Source organism: Carassius gibelio, chromosome A21 (assembly GCF_023724105.1).
Source record: "Carassius gibelio isolate Cgi1373 ecotype wild population from Czech Republic chromosome A21, carGib1.2-hapl.c, whole genome shotgun sequence".
Lineage (NCBI taxonomy): Eukaryota > Metazoa > Chordata > Actinopteri > Cypriniformes > Cyprinidae > Carassius > Carassius gibelio.
Genome location: NC_068391.1, coordinates 7,516,631 through 7,535,696, shown reverse-complemented (window position 1 = coordinate 7,535,696; position 19,066 = coordinate 7,516,631). Strand labels below are relative to the sequence as shown.

General features: G+C 35.7%; 4 protein-coding genes across 9 annotated transcripts in view; all 4 read left to right on the top strand.

Moving 5' to 3' along the window:
- LOC127941749 (serine/threonine-protein kinase ULK1) overlaps positions 1 to 7,249 on the top strand; it is a 28,055-nt gene extending 20,806 nt beyond the window's left edge. For 3 of the 6 annotated variants that reach the window (XM_052537115.1, XM_052537119.1, XM_052537116.1), the window contains 11 exons: positions 84 to 161; positions 374 to 603; positions 1,433 to 1,563; positions 1,815 to 1,930; positions 2,214 to 2,336; positions 2,414 to 2,586; positions 2,682 to 2,860; positions 3,065 to 3,183; positions 4,251 to 4,408; positions 4,555 to 4,690; positions 4,774 to 7,249. In XM_052537115.1, coding sequence (XP_052393075.1) covers positions 84 to 161; positions 374 to 603; positions 1,433 to 1,563; positions 1,815 to 1,930; positions 2,214 to 2,336; positions 2,414 to 2,586; positions 2,682 to 2,860; positions 3,065 to 3,183; positions 4,251 to 4,408; positions 4,555 to 4,690; positions 4,774 to 4,829 — 1,499 coding nt within the window. In that variant the 3' untranslated portion in view covers positions 4,830 to 7,249. The remainder of the gene's footprint in view (positions 1 to 83; positions 162 to 373; positions 604 to 1,432; positions 1,564 to 1,814; positions 1,931 to 2,213; positions 2,337 to 2,413; positions 2,587 to 2,681; positions 2,861 to 3,064; positions 3,184 to 4,250; positions 4,409 to 4,554; positions 4,691 to 4,773) is intronic. The other 3 variants (XM_052537120.1, XM_052537117.1, XM_052537118.1) reach the window with 1 other exon arrangement.
- Positions 7,250 to 8,053: 804 nt separating this feature from the next.
- On the top strand, positions 8,054 to 10,936 carry LOC127942059 (pseudouridylate synthase 1 homolog). The gene is made up of 6 exons (XM_052537600.1): positions 8,054 to 8,362; positions 8,441 to 8,670; positions 8,749 to 8,886; positions 9,317 to 9,419; positions 9,893 to 10,578; positions 10,798 to 10,936. The coding sequence occupies exons 1-6, from the start codon at positions 8,293 to 8,295 to the stop codon at positions 10,828 to 10,830; spliced, it is 1,260 nt and encodes a 419-aa protein (XP_052393560.1). The 5' UTR covers positions 8,054 to 8,292; the 3' UTR covers positions 10,831 to 10,936.
- A 459-nt stretch (positions 10,937 to 11,395) lies between these two features.
- LOC127942058 (nucleolar complex protein 4 homolog) lies at positions 11,396 to 16,776 on the top strand. The gene is made up of 15 exons (XM_052537599.1): positions 11,396 to 11,714; positions 11,821 to 11,941; positions 12,172 to 12,278; positions 13,079 to 13,180; positions 13,268 to 13,417; positions 13,574 to 13,676; positions 13,755 to 13,789; positions 13,872 to 13,922; positions 14,163 to 14,274; positions 14,363 to 14,423; positions 14,516 to 14,626; positions 14,720 to 14,883; positions 16,103 to 16,185; positions 16,323 to 16,436; positions 16,548 to 16,776. Exons 1-15 carry the CDS (start codon positions 11,556 to 11,558, stop codon positions 16,662 to 16,664), a joined length of 1,590 nt encoding a protein of 529 aa, XP_052393559.1. The 5' UTR covers positions 11,396 to 11,555; the 3' UTR covers positions 16,665 to 16,776.
- A 440-nt stretch (positions 16,777 to 17,216) lies between these two features.
- On the top strand, positions 17,217 to 18,743 carry LOC127942061 (14 kDa phosphohistidine phosphatase). Its single transcript, XM_052537602.1, has 3 exons — positions 17,217 to 17,464; positions 17,872 to 17,999; positions 18,087 to 18,743. Exons 1-3 carry the CDS (start codon positions 17,248 to 17,250, stop codon positions 18,177 to 18,179), a joined length of 438 nt encoding a protein of 145 aa, XP_052393562.1. The 5' UTR covers positions 17,217 to 17,247; the 3' UTR covers positions 18,180 to 18,743.
- The last annotated feature ends 323 nt before the right edge of the window (positions 18,744 to 19,066 follow it).

The following is a 19,066-nucleotide window of genomic DNA, read 5'->3' as shown; positions in this document are numbered from 1 at the left end:
AGCTAAAGATGATTGAAGAACCCTTGTGTTTCTAAATGAACTCTCTGGCTCTCTCCTTCTCTGCTTTGCTTTGGTCTCAAAAGTGGGCACAATTCCTGAGTTGCCAGGCCAAGTTTGCCCAGTGAGTGCAGAAACGAGTCACAGGGGCTCTCGGGGTGGAGGTAAAATCATTCTTCATCTGTTTCCATAGTTTTTTTTTTTCCTTTTTTTCTAGTGGGACATCAGTATTTCATAGCCCAATTACTTTACCTTTTGTAAATGTTGCATGTCAAGAAAGCTGGGAAACAATGCTTTCCTCTTTTCCCAGATTGTGAATGTTGAATTAGTTTTTATTTAGATCCCTCTTGAACTCTTCCTGTCTGTATCTGCTTAGAAACCAAGGCTCGGCCACAGCAGCAGGGTCTGGGCACTCGGCTAAACAGCGCCCCCTGTTTGCTGGAGGCGGCTGGTGGGTGCAGACAGAAGATCAGAAAGCAGCATTCAGACCCAGTGGTGGCCCCTCAGGGAAACGTGATGTCCTTTAGGACCCTGCACTCCTCACCCAGGCTCAGTGAACTTATGCAACGTAACCCCCTACCAACCATCCTGGGTTCTCCTTCCAGAGTAAGATTTCATTCTGTCTATTTGTATGTTCATGAGCTCTGTCTAAACTGTCTATATCAGCATAAGAACAGATGTTTTATATATATGTTTATGTCTTTGATTTCGCAAAACCTTTCGGCGAGTGAAAAATCGGGCTAAAACTGTACAGTATGAACTCGGCATTATGCTTACTAAGACCCCGATCAGACAGAACGTGTTTTTTGCAGTGAGAGGCACCTTTTTTAAATGTATTTCTACTGGCAGTGAGCATTTATGTGCCCTGTGCGCTTCGTGTTTTAGCCGCCTGCTGTGTCTCATGTTTTTTGGTAAAAAAAAAAAAAAGGGAAAAAGAAAAGCACCATCATTCTTTCTTTTTTTTCTTGTCCAATCGAATGAATGGAGAGGTGGGCCTTCTGTTGGGCTGACAAAAGTTTGCTGTTGCTTGGACACTGAAACCAACCAAGTGGCAGCCTCCCGCTCTCTCTTGTGAAGCCCATACGGAAGTGACTTAAACAGTCATTCGTCAACTGGCCGCAAGAGGGAGACATTCCCATAGACTCCCCATGTTAAAATGCCCAACTTTACAGCATAAAAAAAACGTTTTCAGCCTGGTGCAAAAAACTATTTAGGTTTATAAATCTAATTTTGCCCTTCATGACAACTATGAGGGGGGTCAATTTTTTTATAACTCATCCATTTAAATTATATTAAGCCTTAAAGTTATGCATAATTAAGGGCATGGCCACTTGAGTGACAGGTGGATTTTTTTTTTTTTTGAATGCTGGTGTGAGTTCTGTCTGATAAATGCGAACAAATAATGTAAAAATATAATTTCCTTTCTCCATCCCAGGCCATGCCACCATTTGAGTTTCCCAGGCCCCCAAGTTCCCCAAACATGGTCACATTTCTGACCCACCAGGGCCTCAGACCAGCTCAGGGAGAGGCTAGTTACCAGCCTGAAGAGAAAAAAGGCTTTGGGAGGTATGTGAAGAAGAATTGAATGGTTTTTTTTGCTCCTCTTAAAACCCCAGAAATCTGTTTTCGCTTAAGAACCTCTTAAGTTACAATGACGCTCTTCAAAAAGCTGGTCAGTTCTCTTAGTTTTGAAATAGAGCCCTGGATTCAAGCTGATACAACCACCCCTGTCCTGTACATTCCTTCTTGCTTTTATTTTTTCTCCTCTTTTGCTTTCTCTTTTATAATCTTCTTCACTCTTTTTCTTGTCGGGGCAGGTCTCAGAGTGTAGGCCGCCTATCTGATGTGTTGCTGATGGCGGCGTTTGGGGGGCAGAGAGGAGAACGAGGCAGCATGGACAATCTCAATTCTGACAGAGCCATAGACATCACAGGTGAGTTCATTTGACAGTTATATTAATTGGATCAATATATAACATAACTCTTTATTGTTATTTTTTAGAATGTAATCACAGAAATACATTTAAAGCTGATTTGTTTATCAGTCATAACTTCAGTCTTCAGTGTCGCATGATTCTTCAGAATTCTAATAGGTTGATTTGGGGTTCAAAAAACGTTTTTATTATCAATGTTGAAAACAGTTGTTATTTTAAAATGTTATTTTTAATGTGAAGTTATATACAGTTTTCACATAAACTCTTGTTTTTCTGCTCACAGCACCACCTGGTGGTGGAGGCTTCGTGGTGGGCTCGGGTAGCCCTGCTCGAGTGGTGTTCACCGTGGGTTCTCCTCCCAGTGGAGGAACACCTCCTCAGAGTTGTCGCTCAAGGAAGTTCTCAGGTGAATTATTTTATAATATTATTATCAACTTTGATCCTTCTAGGTAGCACTGACCTGAACCCCTCTGTGTCTGACAGCAGGCTCTTCAAGCTCCATTAGTCCAGTAGGGTCGCTCACCAGCCGCTACCCACAAACAGGCGTTTGCATGGACGGCTATGAGGGGTCCTCAAGTCCCCGCTATGGTTTCACTGATCCCATCTCGGCAGTGACTTTTGAAGCCCCTGAACTACCAGAGGAGACCCTAATGGAGGTTAGCACCAAAATGCGGCATTGCTTTTTGATTGATAGAGTCAAGTTAGCAAGTTGATGTTTGAGTCGAATGCCACACTTCTCTCTCCACCACAGCAAGAACACACAGAGACTCTGCGCAGGCTTCGGTTCATGCTGGACTTCGCCCGCTGTGTGGTGGAGGTGGCAGGAGCCCGGGGTGGAGAGGCTGCCCAGGCCGACCACTCTTCCACCAGCCTGCTCCAGCAGCAGAGCTTGGTTGCCGACCAGATCAGCTCTCTGAGTCGAGAGTGGAGGTGAGGAGACATCTGCTCATTGCTAATCTCTCCAGCAAAGGATCACAGATGCTGTTTAATATACACATGTTGACAGCAGGACAGTTTCATTAGTGTTGTATAATAACCAGCAACTTTAAAGTCCACTAAAACCGAAATAAAAAGGTCTATAGTCAGGTTCTGTGTTGAGTGGTGTTAAATATGTGTGCATTTATTTTGTATCAGTTATGCAGAACAGTTGGTGCTTTACATGAAGATCGCAGAGCTTCTGTCATCTTCACTACACACAGCCATGGAAGGCATCAAGCAGGGAAAACTCTACCCCTCAACCACCGTCAAACAAGGTCAACACTTCAGACACACTTTCTTCTCACCACGATAGTATAGCACAACAGTTACCATCCATAATTCCCATGTATTTACGCAACAGGCATCAAAAATGTATAGAAAAATATTTTAAAGTATTTGTAAAAAAAAACAAATAAATAAAAATTATACATATATATATATATATATATATATATATATATATATATATATATATATATATATATATAGTAATTATTTATAATATAATAATGATTTTATAATAATAAAATATGTAAGATTTAATCTATTATTATATTTATACTATTATTGTTTTAAAATCATTAAAATCTGAATATTTATATTTTTCCCGTAAAACTCTTGATGATAATTCCTTTAATACAGGTACAATGTAATATATTTAAGAAATTAAAGTTAAACAAAAAATATGATGTTTATCGCAAAATATTTAAATGTATAGACATTTGAAGGTATAGGGCAAGCATTCCCAAACTTTTTTTGTCAGCTGAACCCCTTTAACCTAAAATATTTACTTCAAGTTATCTCCGAGGCTTTAAGTTAATATTTAAACAATATGCAGCACATTTGCATGTTAACGGTTCTCTGACAACAGTTAATGTACACATGATATGCAGGTAAGCAAATAAAATGTTTGTTTACTTTTTTTAGTAGGTGTTTATCTGATGTGTTTGTTTTAATATTACATTATTATATATATTAGTTTGGCCGGTCCTTAGACTTATAGTCAGGTGCAACTTATTTATCAAAATAAAATTAATTTGACATGAACCGAGAGAAATGAACCAAAAGAAAACTTTACCGTCTCCAGCCACGAGAGGGCGCTCTATGCTTCTCAGTTCTCCTGCAGTCTACACTGAAGACATAGAGCGCCCTCTCGTGGCTGTAGATGGTAAAGTTTTTTCTTTTGGTTCTTGGTTTTAAATAAATGCGACTTATAGTCCAGTACGACTTATATATGTTTTCTTCTTTGTCATGACGTATTTTTGGACTGATGCGACTTATACTCCGGTGCGACTTATAGTCTGAAAAATATGGTAACTTTTTTTTTTTTTTTTTTTTTCAGTGGTCAGAAGGCTGAATGACTTGTATAAGTCCAGTGTGATGTCCTGCCGTTCTCTGAGTGCTCAACTGGAGCGATTCTTCTCCCGTAAACACAAACTCATGGACCACATCAACAGCATCACCGCAGAGAAGCTCCTCTTTAGCCACTCGGTACAGATGGTAAATAACAGCAATATCAGGAATCTTTGACATTGTGACTTCCAGGCTTTTATACTCGGCTGTAAAATCACCTTTTATATATGTATGTTTTATTCAACAAATTTTAGTTTATAAAAATGTATTTAGGATGTGGCCTGGTCTTACAGGTACAGGCGGCTGCTCTAGATGAGATGTTTCATCAGGGGGAAGTATCGGTTCAGCGTTACCATAAGGCCTTGCTGCTCATGGAGGGTCTGTGTCTCCTCCTCACAGAACAGGCTGACATCCTCAGCATTAACAAGTGTGAGTGATACGGTAGCACGTTTTCTCATTTAAGATTCTCTTTTTAAGATCATTTACATAACCAGTGTGATGTTTGCCTACAGGTAAGCAATGCATCGAACGGCGTCTCGCCGCCTTGCAGTCGGGTCTCTGTGTGTAAAGCCTCTCCACCACGCTGCCGTTACACCGCCAAGATTCCCGTTCCTCCCTTGAGCAGCTTTCTCCATCTTTTTCGTCTCCAGCTTTCTAAAGCGCCGTGGAGGAGAGAACGGCCCTCTTATTGGACCAAGTTATTTACAGCTGATGTCGTAATAGTGGAGAGATGCAAAGTTGTGTTGCCACTTTACAAAGTCATAGGCACAGAAGGACAGAATAATACCTGTGTCTGTAATCAAGATGAAACCTGTTTCCACAATTATTCTCACACCGAGTTTAAAGTGTAGTAGAAACATGTTTCTCTGTGCACATGCTGGCTCAAATAGGCTTGGTTGCACGTTATAAATGGGTTGTGCAATCTGAATTAATCGTAGATGACGTTTATCCATCTCAGAACATCAGTTTCTTATTTTTTCCTTAGTTTGTAGTCAGAGATCTGCACATTCACTACGTAAGCTAGCAGAGAGACATTAGGAAACACTTTTAAGATTATTACTAGTGATTTAATAGTGCATTTAGGCATGATTTGAAGTTGAAGTCATTTTGGTTGGTTGGTTACATAAGAGGCCCAAGTACTCCCTCACTGGGGAGATTAATCAGAAATTCAGTGACCAAATTACAAGCCATTCAAAAACAATAAAAGTAATGTTGCCAGTTATTTAAAAGACATTCTCATTGTTTCACAGGAAGCAACTGTATAAAGCCAGCGATATCATTTGTAGCACTTTAATGAATGTTTACCAAGAAAGACCATGTGCGATCCCTTTTTCCTCCTTTAAAATGTCTAGGAAATGAATACTGTGTGCGGTGTTTAGACATCTCTTATGACCTGTTCAGTTCCTTCTGTTTAAAATCGCTATTATTGTGTTTGGCAATCATTTGTCTGAATGTAGTTTGGCTTTTTTAAGTTAGTCACATTAGGGCAAGACATAAAGTTCCTGCGCCACCACAGAGAATTTTAGCTGTTATTTGGTCCAAATATTATGCCAAAAAAAGGTCTTTAGTAGTGCATTTCCTAGTTTAGATAACGGTGGTATTAATGTTGGCCCGGTCAATATTAGGTTGGCATTGTTGTTGGCATCAAAAATGACAGAATTGAAAAGGAACTCTTGATTATACCTCTTATTGGAATCATATGTGTGCCCTGATGACCAGTCCTGCTCCTGATTTCCATCTAGATTAAACTGAGAATTTAATGCCCATTTTTAGTGTTTGTTCTAAGGACAGAATGTACTTCCTTTTGGGTCGTGCATGCATAGTTGTTCATGTGAGCTGTGTATAATCTAAAGCAGGTATATAAAAGACAGGTCTTAAGATAGTAGTCAAATCTAGCTTGCACTGTTTGAGGACTTTTTTTTTTTTTTTTTTTAGGTAAGACATTCAAAATCATGTGTGATCACATTTCCTTACTTTCTTTCTGTGTAGAGTTACACATTGTGGTTTTTAGCCTTATTTCGACTGTGTTGTATATGAACCGTGTGTTTATGTGCTGAATATATTTAAAACATTTTTAAAATGTGCCTTTGAAGAAAAAAGCAAAAACCTAAACACTGAAAAAAAAAAATATTTTGCTGTGTTGAATTTCCTTTCTTTTTGTACATTGTCAGTATGGAGTGAGTGAGTGTTTTGACTGGGTTGAGATGCAGTGGGATTGATTAAGTTTTGCTTCACTTTTTTATGTGCATGTGAATGTATTTGTGTGTTCAGGTATCGTACATACTAGTTTGCTTTGAATAAACTGAAGTGCGGTGTCATGATAGTGAGACTTAAGCTCCGGAGCTTCCAAAGGCCAGTTGCCATCAGAGTAACATGCATTTTTCATACCAGTTAAATTGCAATTTTAACACCTTTGTTAAAATACTAATAGATTTTTTTTTCTCTCTCTCTCTGTCTGGACAATTTGAGGATTATGCTGTATTACGATATTTTCCCCATTCAGTGTATTTGTTGTGCTTTTTTAACTGCATAAAATAAAAATCCATCAAATGTTAATCGTCGCCTAAATGGCTATCCAATGCAACACTTTAAATCACTATGTTTGGTCATCTGACTTGAGCATCACTTTGTCATTGATCTGCAGACACTAAAACTTGCAATATGTGAGCTCAGCAGTTCTGTATCTGACGTCCTCATATTGTTCACCAGTAATAAAGACACACATCTGTTTTATCTTGATCTCTCATCATGTGTACATTTAGATTGTAAATTATCGCTTTAAAACTTGTACATTTAACAAACGCATTGAGATTTGCTTTACGTCACCCTCTCCCCACCAAAGATATGAACGTTCCAAATTGTGACTGTTGTTAAACATTTACAGTTGTTTGTTCTTTAAAAAGTCCTGTACACACTCTTTCGTGTCTATATAATATGTAACTTTTTGCTTTAAACAGTACAGCACCAATAAAAGAGAACTGAAATAAATTGCCTAATTTTTGGTTTTAAACTCCCTTTACCTTTAAGGCTTTGGGAGAATGGAATGTTGTCTGTGATCAGTAGTCTGATAAATATTTAAAATAGATTTTTTTATTTATTATTAACAGTTTCTATATAAGAATTTTACATTTATATTTTTCATTTAGATGTATTTGTTATTAATTTCTATGTTACATTTCATACATTTTAATTGAATAAATAATATATGTATCATTTTAACATATATTTAACATATAATTTATATTTTAAATATTAAGTATATTTAAAATCATTAAATTGTTGTTAAATAACTAAAATATTTAAATATGATTAAATGATTACTATATATATATATATATACACACACACACACACACACATATATATATATATATATATATATATATTAATTGTAATTATGTAAAATGAATATATGTATTAATATGATTAACTGTAAATCAGGGTTATTATAATCAACTACAACAAACTGAAATAAAAACCATAAACAAAAATTCCTTAAAATAACAAACTGAATTAAATCAAAGTTAATGCAAACTATATAGACATAAAAAATTAGAAAACACGACAAAATTACTTAAACCTTGACTAAAATAAAAATGTTAAATATAAAAATAAACACTCAAATTATTTCTGATTTAATATATTCATAATCTCACATATAAATAATAAATATACAAATATCTCACTGATACTACAGTTGGGGGAACTTGTAAAAAGGTTAAAACATGTCTCATCCTCTAAGTCACTTTTTATTTTGAAAACCTGGCAACCCGTTTTAGGTCACGCGATATTCGACGAGATGTGAAAGTTCAGCCACTCCACGTGGGTCTATTCATGGTACAGGGGAAGTAAATAAGTGTTTTGCGCTGATGATAGATCATACTGCTGTTAAAGATACTCACGAAATGAGTTTTCTGTTCTAATTTCACTTATTGTAGAAAATGGCAGATGATGTAAAAGCAATCGAGCTGGTTTTGTTCAAAAGGCACTGGTGAGATCCTCACTAAAGAGAGTGATGAGATCTGGATGAGATGCTGAGGTGCTGTCGGATCATTCAGATTTTAAAACGTCACATATTAATTCCAGCTCTTAAAAATAAAGGTGGGTTCCTTAAGAATGCGTTCTGCTGTAAAGTAACCGATGAACGATCATTTAACGTTCGACTGAAATGCTCTTCAGGGTGGCCAGAAGATCCTATATTAAATTCCCGTGGATTTTACATGTCCTGCAAGATGACTGAGGAGTCAGCAGACACCCAAATCAAAGCTTTGAAGAGACCAGCAGATACTCTCGCTGAGACCGAGCATGAAGACAAGAAGCTTAAAACAGACCAGGAGGAGAGGAAATACCCCAAGAAAAAGGTGGCCCTGCTGATGGCATATTCAGGCAAAGGCTATTATGGGATGCAGGTGAGTTCTGATGATGAAGCATAGTGATGTATATGTGGCTGTGTAGTCCAAGCATTAATATGTGTCCTGTGCATTCAGAGAAATGCAAAGAACTCTCAGTTCAGGACCATTGAGGATGAACTGGTCACTGCTCTTGTGAGAGCCGGATGTATTCCAGAGGGCCATGGAGATGACATGAAGAAGATGTCTTTCCAGCGGTGTGCACGGACGGATAAGGTGAACCTGATGCTCAGTTACTCATGTTCTCCAATGAGAGATTAAAAAAAGCTGCCTTTTTCATAGTGAGTGCTATTTGTTATAGTTAACCGAAACTACATCTAAAACTATTTATTTTTAAATCACACTTGAAATTTAAATATATTATTTGAAATTAAATAAGATGCATGTAAAAACCATAAATGTATTTTAATCTATTTATATCCTTCCTTCTTTGAAAAAAAATATATGTATAAAAAAAAAGGCTTTAAGAAAGTCAGTTATTAAAGTAATAATAAAAAATATGTTTAAAATTATATATATATATATATATATATATATATATATATATATATATAATTATTATTATTATTATTATTTTTTTATTGTTGTTGTTGTTATTATTTAAAAAAAGAGTGTAATTGGTGATGACTTCTCTTTGCATTACCAGGGTGTTTCTGCTGCAGGTCAAGTTGTGTCTCTGAAGGTGTGGATGATTGACAACATCCTGGACAAAATGAATGCACATCTGCCACCTCACATAAGAATTTTAGGTCTGACCTTAAGGTTTTTCATTTACAATTTTCCTGTTCAATTACAGTATTATTGATACTATTATTAATGTTATTAATCAAATATTTGTATACTGTTATTGTGTTTATGAAAATTTTGAATCCGCTTTTATTGTTCTATTTTCAGTTTCCATTTTAGTTTTAGCAATTTGTATTGCTTTTGTACATTTGTAAATAAATAAATAAATATATATATATATATATATATATAATATTTAGCTTTTACACATTTTTATTTAAGTTTTTGTTTTAGTTATTTTAATACTTAAGCTTAAACTTATTTTATTTTAGTTAGTTGGCAAGAGCCATTTCTAATTTTCAATTTGATCATATCTATTATTTTTTATTATCTTATTTCAGTTAACAAAACAATTTTATTTCAGTTAACAAAACAAGCTTTTAATAGTGTAAGTTAACAATAATAACTCTTCATTTAAATCTTTTTTAACTTGCAGGTTACAAAAGAGTCACAGGAGGCTTCAATTCCAAAAACAACTGCGAAGCCAGAACGTATTCCTACATGCTTCCCACTGTGTCTTTCTCCCCAAAGGACTATAACCAGGAGGACACGTCATTCCGTCTGAGTTCAGAGACCCTTCAGAAGGTCAACCGATTATTTGGCCTGTATAAAGGAACCCACAACTTCCACAACTTCACATCGCAAAAAGGTCCACGGGACCCCAGTGCCAAACGCTACATCACCCACATGTCCTGCGGAGAACCGTTTGTGAGACAGGAAGCTGAGTTTGCCATCATCACAGTAAGAGGCCAGAGCTTCATGATGCACCAGATCCGGAAGATGATCGGTCTCGTGATCGCTGTGGTTAAAGGATATGTAGATGAAGAGGTGATCGAGAAGAGCTGGGGAGAGGACAAAGTTGACGTTCCCAAGGCTCCTGGGTTGGGGTTGGTGCTGGAGAGGGTGCACTTTGACCGCTACAACAAACGCTTCGGAGGAGATGGCATCCATGAGACTCTGGAATGGACTGAGGAAGAAGAAGCCATCGCTGCTTTTAAGGACGAGCACATTTATCCCAGCATTGTAGAGACTGAGCTCCATGAGAAGTCCATGGTGAACTGGATGGCTACACTCTATATCCATGATTTTGAAGCCACGGCCACAGGAAACCAAGAGTGCAAAGTGGGTATTATTTGACTGGGTTGTTTAAAGTAATGATGCTAATATAATTAATAATTTATATATATATATATATGTATGTGTGTGTGTGTGTGTGTAAATTAGTATAAATTAGAATAAAATGTTGATGAAAGAAAATTTATATTCTGCCCTGTTGTGTATGGATTGAACAAGGATTATAAACACTATATTTAATTATCCAAATGGCTTTTTTTTTTTCAGGATGATGACGAAGATGGAAATGTATCTGACTGAATCACTAAGAAGCAGACTTCTGTTGTGTTTAATCTTTATTTTGGTTTTTGCTTGTATGCTAACATTAATTTTCAATGTTTCTAAAATAAAAATATGGTTTTGTTAAGGCTTGTTGCAGTTTTCCTTTAAACAGTTTCCTTTCCGTTAAACAGTGTTGATATCTATTATGCAAGAACGTGTACTGTTCAGTTTAGACCCTTTTTTCTAATAGATTGTTACTGTTTTATAAATGAGTTATACTTTTCTGTATTATAAATATTTTGTGCTTTAGAAAGTGCAAAAAAAAATATATATATATATATATGTTTGTTTGTTTTTTATTATGATTTTATTTTTGGTCTCACTCAAGACACTAGAAAGTGCCATCTTTTAAATGTAATAAATTTCCTGAAAATGTTTTTCACCTGAAACCAAAGCCTCTGAAATATGGAAATCACTCTGTAATGACAAATCGTTCTGATTTGTCCAGCTTAATTCGTATCACGTGACGACTGTCTGACACATGCTTGAATCAGCGCTCTTGACACGTGACCATTATAATGATATTGAAAAGTTGAATTGGAAAAAAAATTGAAAGTACAGAGTGAAAAGTTCTAAAGGTTGAATTGTCTCAATTCGTCGTAACGGCTTCATTCAGTTCTACCAGCTTATTGTTATTTTTCGGCGGTAAAACACCTGCTGGCCACTAGAGGCGACCTCATCCTTTGACATGAACCCAGCAACACATGTTTAGTGAAACAATCATGGCGTCGTCCACGGAAAGCAACGTGAAAGGAGAAAACAGTCAGGTTTCTTATAAGAAAGTTATAAATACCAAAACAGTTCGTGTACTTCAAAACAAGAAACACGCTAACGACATATTCGACATCATTGAATATTTGCAGGTATGTGATTCTTGTTTCATAGTGAACTCTAATGAACTACACACCTAATAATGTTTGGGTCCATCAATCACTCAATAAAACCTACATTTTTTCTTCTTCCTTACAGTCCGAAAAGGATAAAGAAATCATTTTCGCCAGCAATGCTTGCAGTAAGATTTTCTGTCAGTTGTTCTCCAGAGGAGATCTTTATGTTGGTGATCTGCCTGAAGAAGAAGACCTCGTGAATGGTAAATTACTGCATCTTAAGATCATTCAGTAAACAAGTTTAATGTATTAGACTGACATCTGACTGTGTATTTTACCAAGAGGAACACTTACATAGGACACATTGCATATATGATCATTACATATTGAGGATGAAAAAACAGCTATTAAGTTATGAGCTTAAATGCACCCCATTTATTTATTATTTTTGCAATAAAATCTAAAAAGTAAACTTAAATGGTTAAATTTCCAGATGATCGCAGTGCTGAAGAGAAGTACCGTATATTCATGAGACACCGTTACAGCAGCTGTGTGGAACTTCTACTGGAAAATATAGGCCATAAAGCTTTCCAAGTGAAGGTGAGTGAATTTTGTGGGTGATTAGTGTGTGTTAATTTATGTAACATGATGGTTTAGATTTTTAGTCTTTAATGTACTTGACATATATGGTAGATTGGAATATAACTAATTAACTATAAGAGTCAGATATTCAATAACATACAGACCAGTGTTGAATTAATATTATTTATATACCAGTAACATTTAACTCACTCATTTTTATATTTTCAGATTTTATTTTAATTTAAGTATTATTAATAATATTATTTTTATTTATAGCTTTAATTTAATGCCAGTTGTATTAATTTTAGTACTTCTACTTTAATTCTTTTATTTTTGTTTTAGCAGTTTTATTATGTGCATTTTTGTAGTTTTAATTATATTCCATTTTTATATTTTATTTTTATTTTAATAAATTTGGAATGTGCTTTTTTTTTAAATATTCATTTATAGCTTTACTTTTGTCCGTTTTAATAATTTAAGTACATTCATTTTCAGTTGTTTTGTTTGTTTTCATAGTTTTATGTGCCTTTTTATAAACACACACACATATATATATATATATATATATATATTCGTTTTAATTTAAGCACTTCTTTAATTTAGTTAGTAGACCAGATAACATGTCTAATTATTTAGTTTTAACCTTAAGGTTTTCATCTAATATTTACATAATATTTTACTTTATTTCAGATTCATTTCTATTACTGAAACAGGTTTACTTTTAGTTAACAATAACAGCTCTGTAACAGACTTGGGACACTTCCATATTTGATAAATGTCAGTATATGATTTATGTTTATTATTTTCATATATTCCAGGAGACGTCTCTCTGCGCACTGATGAAGTTTGTTGCAGCAGAAGGCAAACACCCTCTCCAGAATCTTGATGAGCACTTTAACTTTCCCAGGGAGCTCTTACAGGTAGGTTTTCTTTACAACTACAGACACTGACAAGTGTTGCACACTGCAGTCATATAGGAATAAAGCTTATCCCTGTCATGTGCACAGACGGTGGTGGAGCATCTCCTCTCAGAGAAAGAAGACATGTCACTGCTCATCTCCAGGTTTCAAGAGTTCTTGGAGATGGACGATGTGCGCTACTACGTCATGAGTTCAGTGCGAGACAACATTTACAGAGTCATGGCCAGAAACAAAAAGGTCAGTGTGGTTGTGTTTACATTGTCAGTTTTGTGTATTTTTTTTTTTATTTACTTTTTTTTTTTTTCTGTATATTTTATGCATACTCAGTTTTGCATTTTTATTCTGTATTACCAGTTTCACTGACTTATTTTTGTAATCAAATCTGTTTTTTAGGCTGTGATTCCTGTATATCAGAATAATGTTTTCACACTCCTCTCAACCATCAATGTACCCAGCGAAGCATCAAAACTGAAAAAATTCCTTGTCAAACAAGAGTGTAAGTTAGCTTAATTTCCACGCTATTGTCCCAATAAAACATTGCCCTTCATAAATACCAGTTCTCTCTGCTTTACAGACAAACTTGAAGAATGGAAAGTAGCCAAACCAAAGGTAAATACTTCATTTTACATTTCTGCATTTATTTGTCCAAAGTTCATTCTGAAATTATAAATGTATACATTTTTCCATATAGGAGCATAAACGAGCTTTTGAGCAAATGTGGTTGGTGTTTCTCAAGTTCAAGGTAAAACAACCCTCACTATAATGTCACAGTACACTCCCTGACAGAAATCTTGTTCGCAAACTCGACTTCTAGTTGGAGTTCATTTGGAGTCAGAAGTGGCTTATATGAAAGGCAAAGGCCTCTAGATTATGCTTATTTTACCAAAATAAAATCTTATCATGCCTTAGTTTTTAATTATTTAATTAGGGCAGAAAGGTCAGACTTTACTCCAGTTTTTAACCGGTCTTTTGGTTTTTATAGTTACCTAGCAACATGTACAAGAAGATCCTGGTCATCCTTCATGATTCCATAATGCCACAGATGAGTGATCCCACGCTTTTGATTGACTTCCTGAGCGCTGCCTATGACATCGGTGAGTCCAGAGTGTAAATTATTATTATTATTCATGACATGATCTGTTAGATGTCTGTAATGCACTTTTCTCTCTCTGTTTGTCTCAGGTGGGGCGATCAGTTTGTTATCACTGAATGGTTTGTTCATCCTCATCCATGAGCATAATTTGTAAGCATTAAACCATTTCAAAAGGAACGATTTAATATTTTAAGATCGAATATCTTTTTTAAAAAAAAGCCTTCTCTGTGTTTGTTGTGTAGGGATTACCCAGATTTTTATAAGAAGCTGTACGGTCTGCTGGATCCCTCTATCTTCCATGTGAAGTACAGAGCACGTTTCTTCCACCTGGCGAACATCTTCCTTTCTTCAACGTAGGTTTACTCTTTACACTTTTATTCTGTGTAAAGATCAATATGAGCATCAGAACATAGTCATCAAAAATAGTAACCCATTTGCTCTGACAGACATCTGCCAGCCTACCTTGTGGCAGCGTTTGTGAAGCGTTTCGCTCGCCTGTCTCTCACAGCGCCACCTACATCTCTCCTCATACTTTTGCCATTCATCTGTAATCTCATCCGCCGGCACCCCTCGTGTAGAGTCCTCATCCACAGACCCTGCACTGCAGAAGGTAAATTATTATTCATTTAAAGGTGCTGTATGTAGGATTGACACAGAGTGGTTAAACTACCGTATTTTTCGGACTATAAGTCGCACCTGAGTATAAGTCGCATCAGTCCAAAAATACATCATGATGAGGAAAAAATACATCATGATGAGGAAAAAAACATATATAAGTCGCACCAGACTATAAGTCGCATTTATTTAGAAACAAGAACCAAGAGAAAACATTACCGTCTGCAGCCGCGAGAGGGGCGCACTATGTTTTCAGTGTAGGCTACAGGATCACTGAGCAGCATAGAGCACCCTCTCGCGGCTGTAGACGGTAATGTTTTCCATTGGTTCATTTCTCTTGGTTCATTTCTCTCGGTTCATGTCAAATGAATTTTGATAAATAAGTTGCACCTGACTATAAGTCGCAGGACCAGCCAAACTATGAAAAAAAGTGTGACTTATAGTCCGGAAAATACGGTAGGTATTGCAGTCCAAATTCAAAATATTGGAGAAGGTTTATTTCACCCAGCCCCATTTCATTAGACTTGATGCACACCAACAGGAATGAGCACACATGACAGTGGATTAAATGAAATGCATTGTTTTCTCTGACAACTGGCAACCCGGAGTGCCAAAATACAATTGGGTAAACTAACAGAGGGCGGGTTTCACAAACCAAAACAAAGACCGACAATCTGGCCCGGAACGCACATTTTCAAAGGAGAATAACTGACTGTAGCATTGTTTTTCAGATAAACAAATATGTTAGCTTAGCATGTTTCCTAAATATCTTCAAACATATTATGGTATGTTTATGCTTTAGTAGAGTAAAAAACTTGCATACAGCACTGTTAAAATATATATACACATATATATATATATTATATATATAATATATATTTGTTTATACATTTACACATATGTATATGTACATATTTTATGAATGTATTGTGTGTTAATTTGTATTTATTTGTCATTTGTATTATTTATGTGCTTGTTTATTTACAAAAAAATATTATGCATTTATTTGCTAATAATTGTTGGTTTAAAATATATTGTTTTTATTTTAATTAGTGTTCATTCTAACAATGAGATCATTTATTTATTTTATTATTTTTAGTATAATTCTCTTAATTCTAAACAGAGTTTATTAGGTGGAATACAGGAGCACTTTTTTTTTTTTTTTTTTTCAGCATTAATTCTGAAAAATTGTTCTTGTTAATGTTTTCAATCAGAGCCTTGTGACGACCCGTATGTGATGGAAGAGGAGGATCCTGCTCAGTGTCATGCTCTGGAGAGCAGCCTATGGGAGATCAAGGTAAGCCTCTTCATATTGTTCTTTATTTGATACTTTCCTTTCTGACGTTGACATTCTGACCGACTTACCATCCACAAAGAATTAACCTTTGACTATTTTAAAAGGATGTCTATGAAAAAAGGCCAATTTTCTCTTAGACTTTGCAGAAGCATTACCATCCAGATGTGGCCAAGGCTGCAATGAAGATCAACGAGCCACTTACCGAACAAGAGGACGATATCAGTGAGCTGCTAGAGCTCTCTACATTTCAGGTAGTTAGCGAGAATTGGTATTTTGATTTTATTTTATAGTTATATTTGCCATGGGTTACAAATATAAAATTGTTAAACTAATCATTATCCCCTCCACATTTTGTATGGCAGCTAATGGAGCGAGAACTCAAAGCTGAAAGGAAGACGATACCGCTAGAGTTTGATACAGCCACAGAGCTCCTGAAGAGCTCTAGAGAGGTGCTCGGAGTGCACTTTTCTCTAGAGTAACCACTCTTATTTGCAAATATGATCTTTCCAAAATGTGTTGTTTGTATTAAAAAAGTTTGTGCATCAATTGTGCTTTCCATAGGCTGAAGAAATAAACATTTGCACAAAATGAGCATGTGTTGTGGCATCTAGTGAGTGTTGATCAGAGTGTAAAACAGCAGTACAAAGAATTAATTTAAAGAATACCATGGTACAAAGTACATGGTAGAATCATTTAGCAGTTATACTAAATCATGTAACATTTTTTCAACACATTGATGGTTAATGTAATGCTACCACAGTTTTATTGTATTGACAGTTTAACTAGTTTTTCTTTTTATTGCTGTAATCTCAGTACAGTATACATTTCCCCTTTTCTTAAACTTATTCAAATAACAAATAAATCCAAACAGCATACATTAAATTATATAGAAATAATATGTATGTTTTGCATGAGCACACCATCATACTTGATGTGATATAAACATTCTGTGTTGTGATTCTGTTCCTTGCGGTTGCCGCTGCATGTATTTAAGCTCCGCCCCAGTAGGTGTCGCTAATGTGAATACGTTCATTCCAGTACGTCGAACCACAGCAGTGGTAAATGAAGTGCTTTTCTGTTGTTGTACTGAACTTCGCTGTAGTATTGGGATTTTTCAGTCCCGCTTTTGCAATTATGTCTGCCGAATGTCTCGCTAAAATCCCAGAGGTTGATTTAGATCCCAACGGTGTCTTCAAATACGTCCTTATACGGGTGAACAGCAAAGACGACGATTCATATGTTGATATTGTGAGAGGATACGCATGGGCCGAGTATCATGGTAGGGATTTATTAAAATGTTTGAATGAATGACGGGTGTTAAGGGAGAAATGGCATGTTTAGCATACTGAATTGTGATTGGTCTCCTTTGTTCATATTCCTTTGTGATTGGTCTTTTGTTTCTTACGACAATTAATAATCTATTTTGCATTTCATTTATTGCTATTAATTTATCTTTCTTCCTTTCTTTCTCTCTCTGTATTAGGTTTTCAACTACTAGCTTTAATTTTACTAACGTTTTTTACTGCAAAAAAGCACTTGAGTTTGTTTAAATACAGATGTGTTTATTTTCATATACTTTTAGATATGTATTACAGGTTTTAGGAACTTTCTCCACACATTTGATAGGAGAACAAACGTTTCTTTGTGTCTAGCTACAAAACCTTCATAACATTGTATCTCCTCCAGCTGATATCTATGACCATGTGGCTGAAGAACTGGAGAAAGGTGGAGGACTGGATTGTGAATGTCTCGGAGGTGGAAGAATCAAACATGACAGTGCTGCAAAAAAGATCCACGTCTACGGTTATTCTGTGGTACATACACATGATGCTCCAGTGTTATACGATTATACATTCCTTGAGTTAGTTCCATTAGTTCAACCAGTTCCTCTTATTTTTCAGGGATTTGGGAAAGCGAATCATTCTGTTTCCACAGAGAAGATAAAAAGCCATTACCCAGACTATGAGGTGACCTGGGCAGACGAAGGGTATTGAATGGGTTACATGGGATAAATGACAGCTGCGAATAAGGACACTATTTCAAACTGAACTTCTTAACGTAGCTTTCAAGTCTTGATGTGCCAAGGCTGAGAAAGCACAGAACTTGAATACATTTCTGAGATGGATGGATGTATGGATGGGACGTTTACTCCAAAACTAGAAAGGTCATACTCATGTCTGATTGGTTTTTAATTTAATGTGTAGATTAACACATGGCAGCAAACAAAGATAAAGTTTATTTACTAGTTTATTTTATATTCCTTTATGTCCACTGGTCTTTAAATATGATGAAATAAAACAGGTCATGTACTTCGTCCAAACCATAAAAAGTTATATAGTGCAATGTTGATATCCTGAAATGATATTAAAGTCCAGAGAAGTGTTCTTTGAAATTCCCACAATCACTTATTTGTAATTAATTTAAGCTGGAAGAAATGTTTGGATGTACTGTTATCTTGCAATATCTTGGTAAGGTAGATTACTGTGCTTAACTACAAAATATAAATTGTGATTTAATGATTTCTAAAGCACCATACAATAAAAGTCTTTCATTATCTGGCTCGGCTCGGTGTTCATCTTCAGTTCTCTCTTCACAGCAGTTCAGTCAGTGTACTGTTTGAGTACATGAATTACTCCGGGATTTTGGTTTGTTTTAACTCAGAGGGAGTGTCAGCCACATTAAAAAAGTTAACAGCTTAAGTCATTTGTGGATTAATGCTTATTGGAGACGCGAACCGTTTCAAACGATTCAGTTCGATTTGGTGAACTGGTTCAAGAAGAACCGGTTACATCGAATGATTAGTTCGCGAACTGGATATCACTAAACTGCAGTGTTTTGAACTCACTCACAACAAACACGGAAGAGAAGACAATGCTGAATA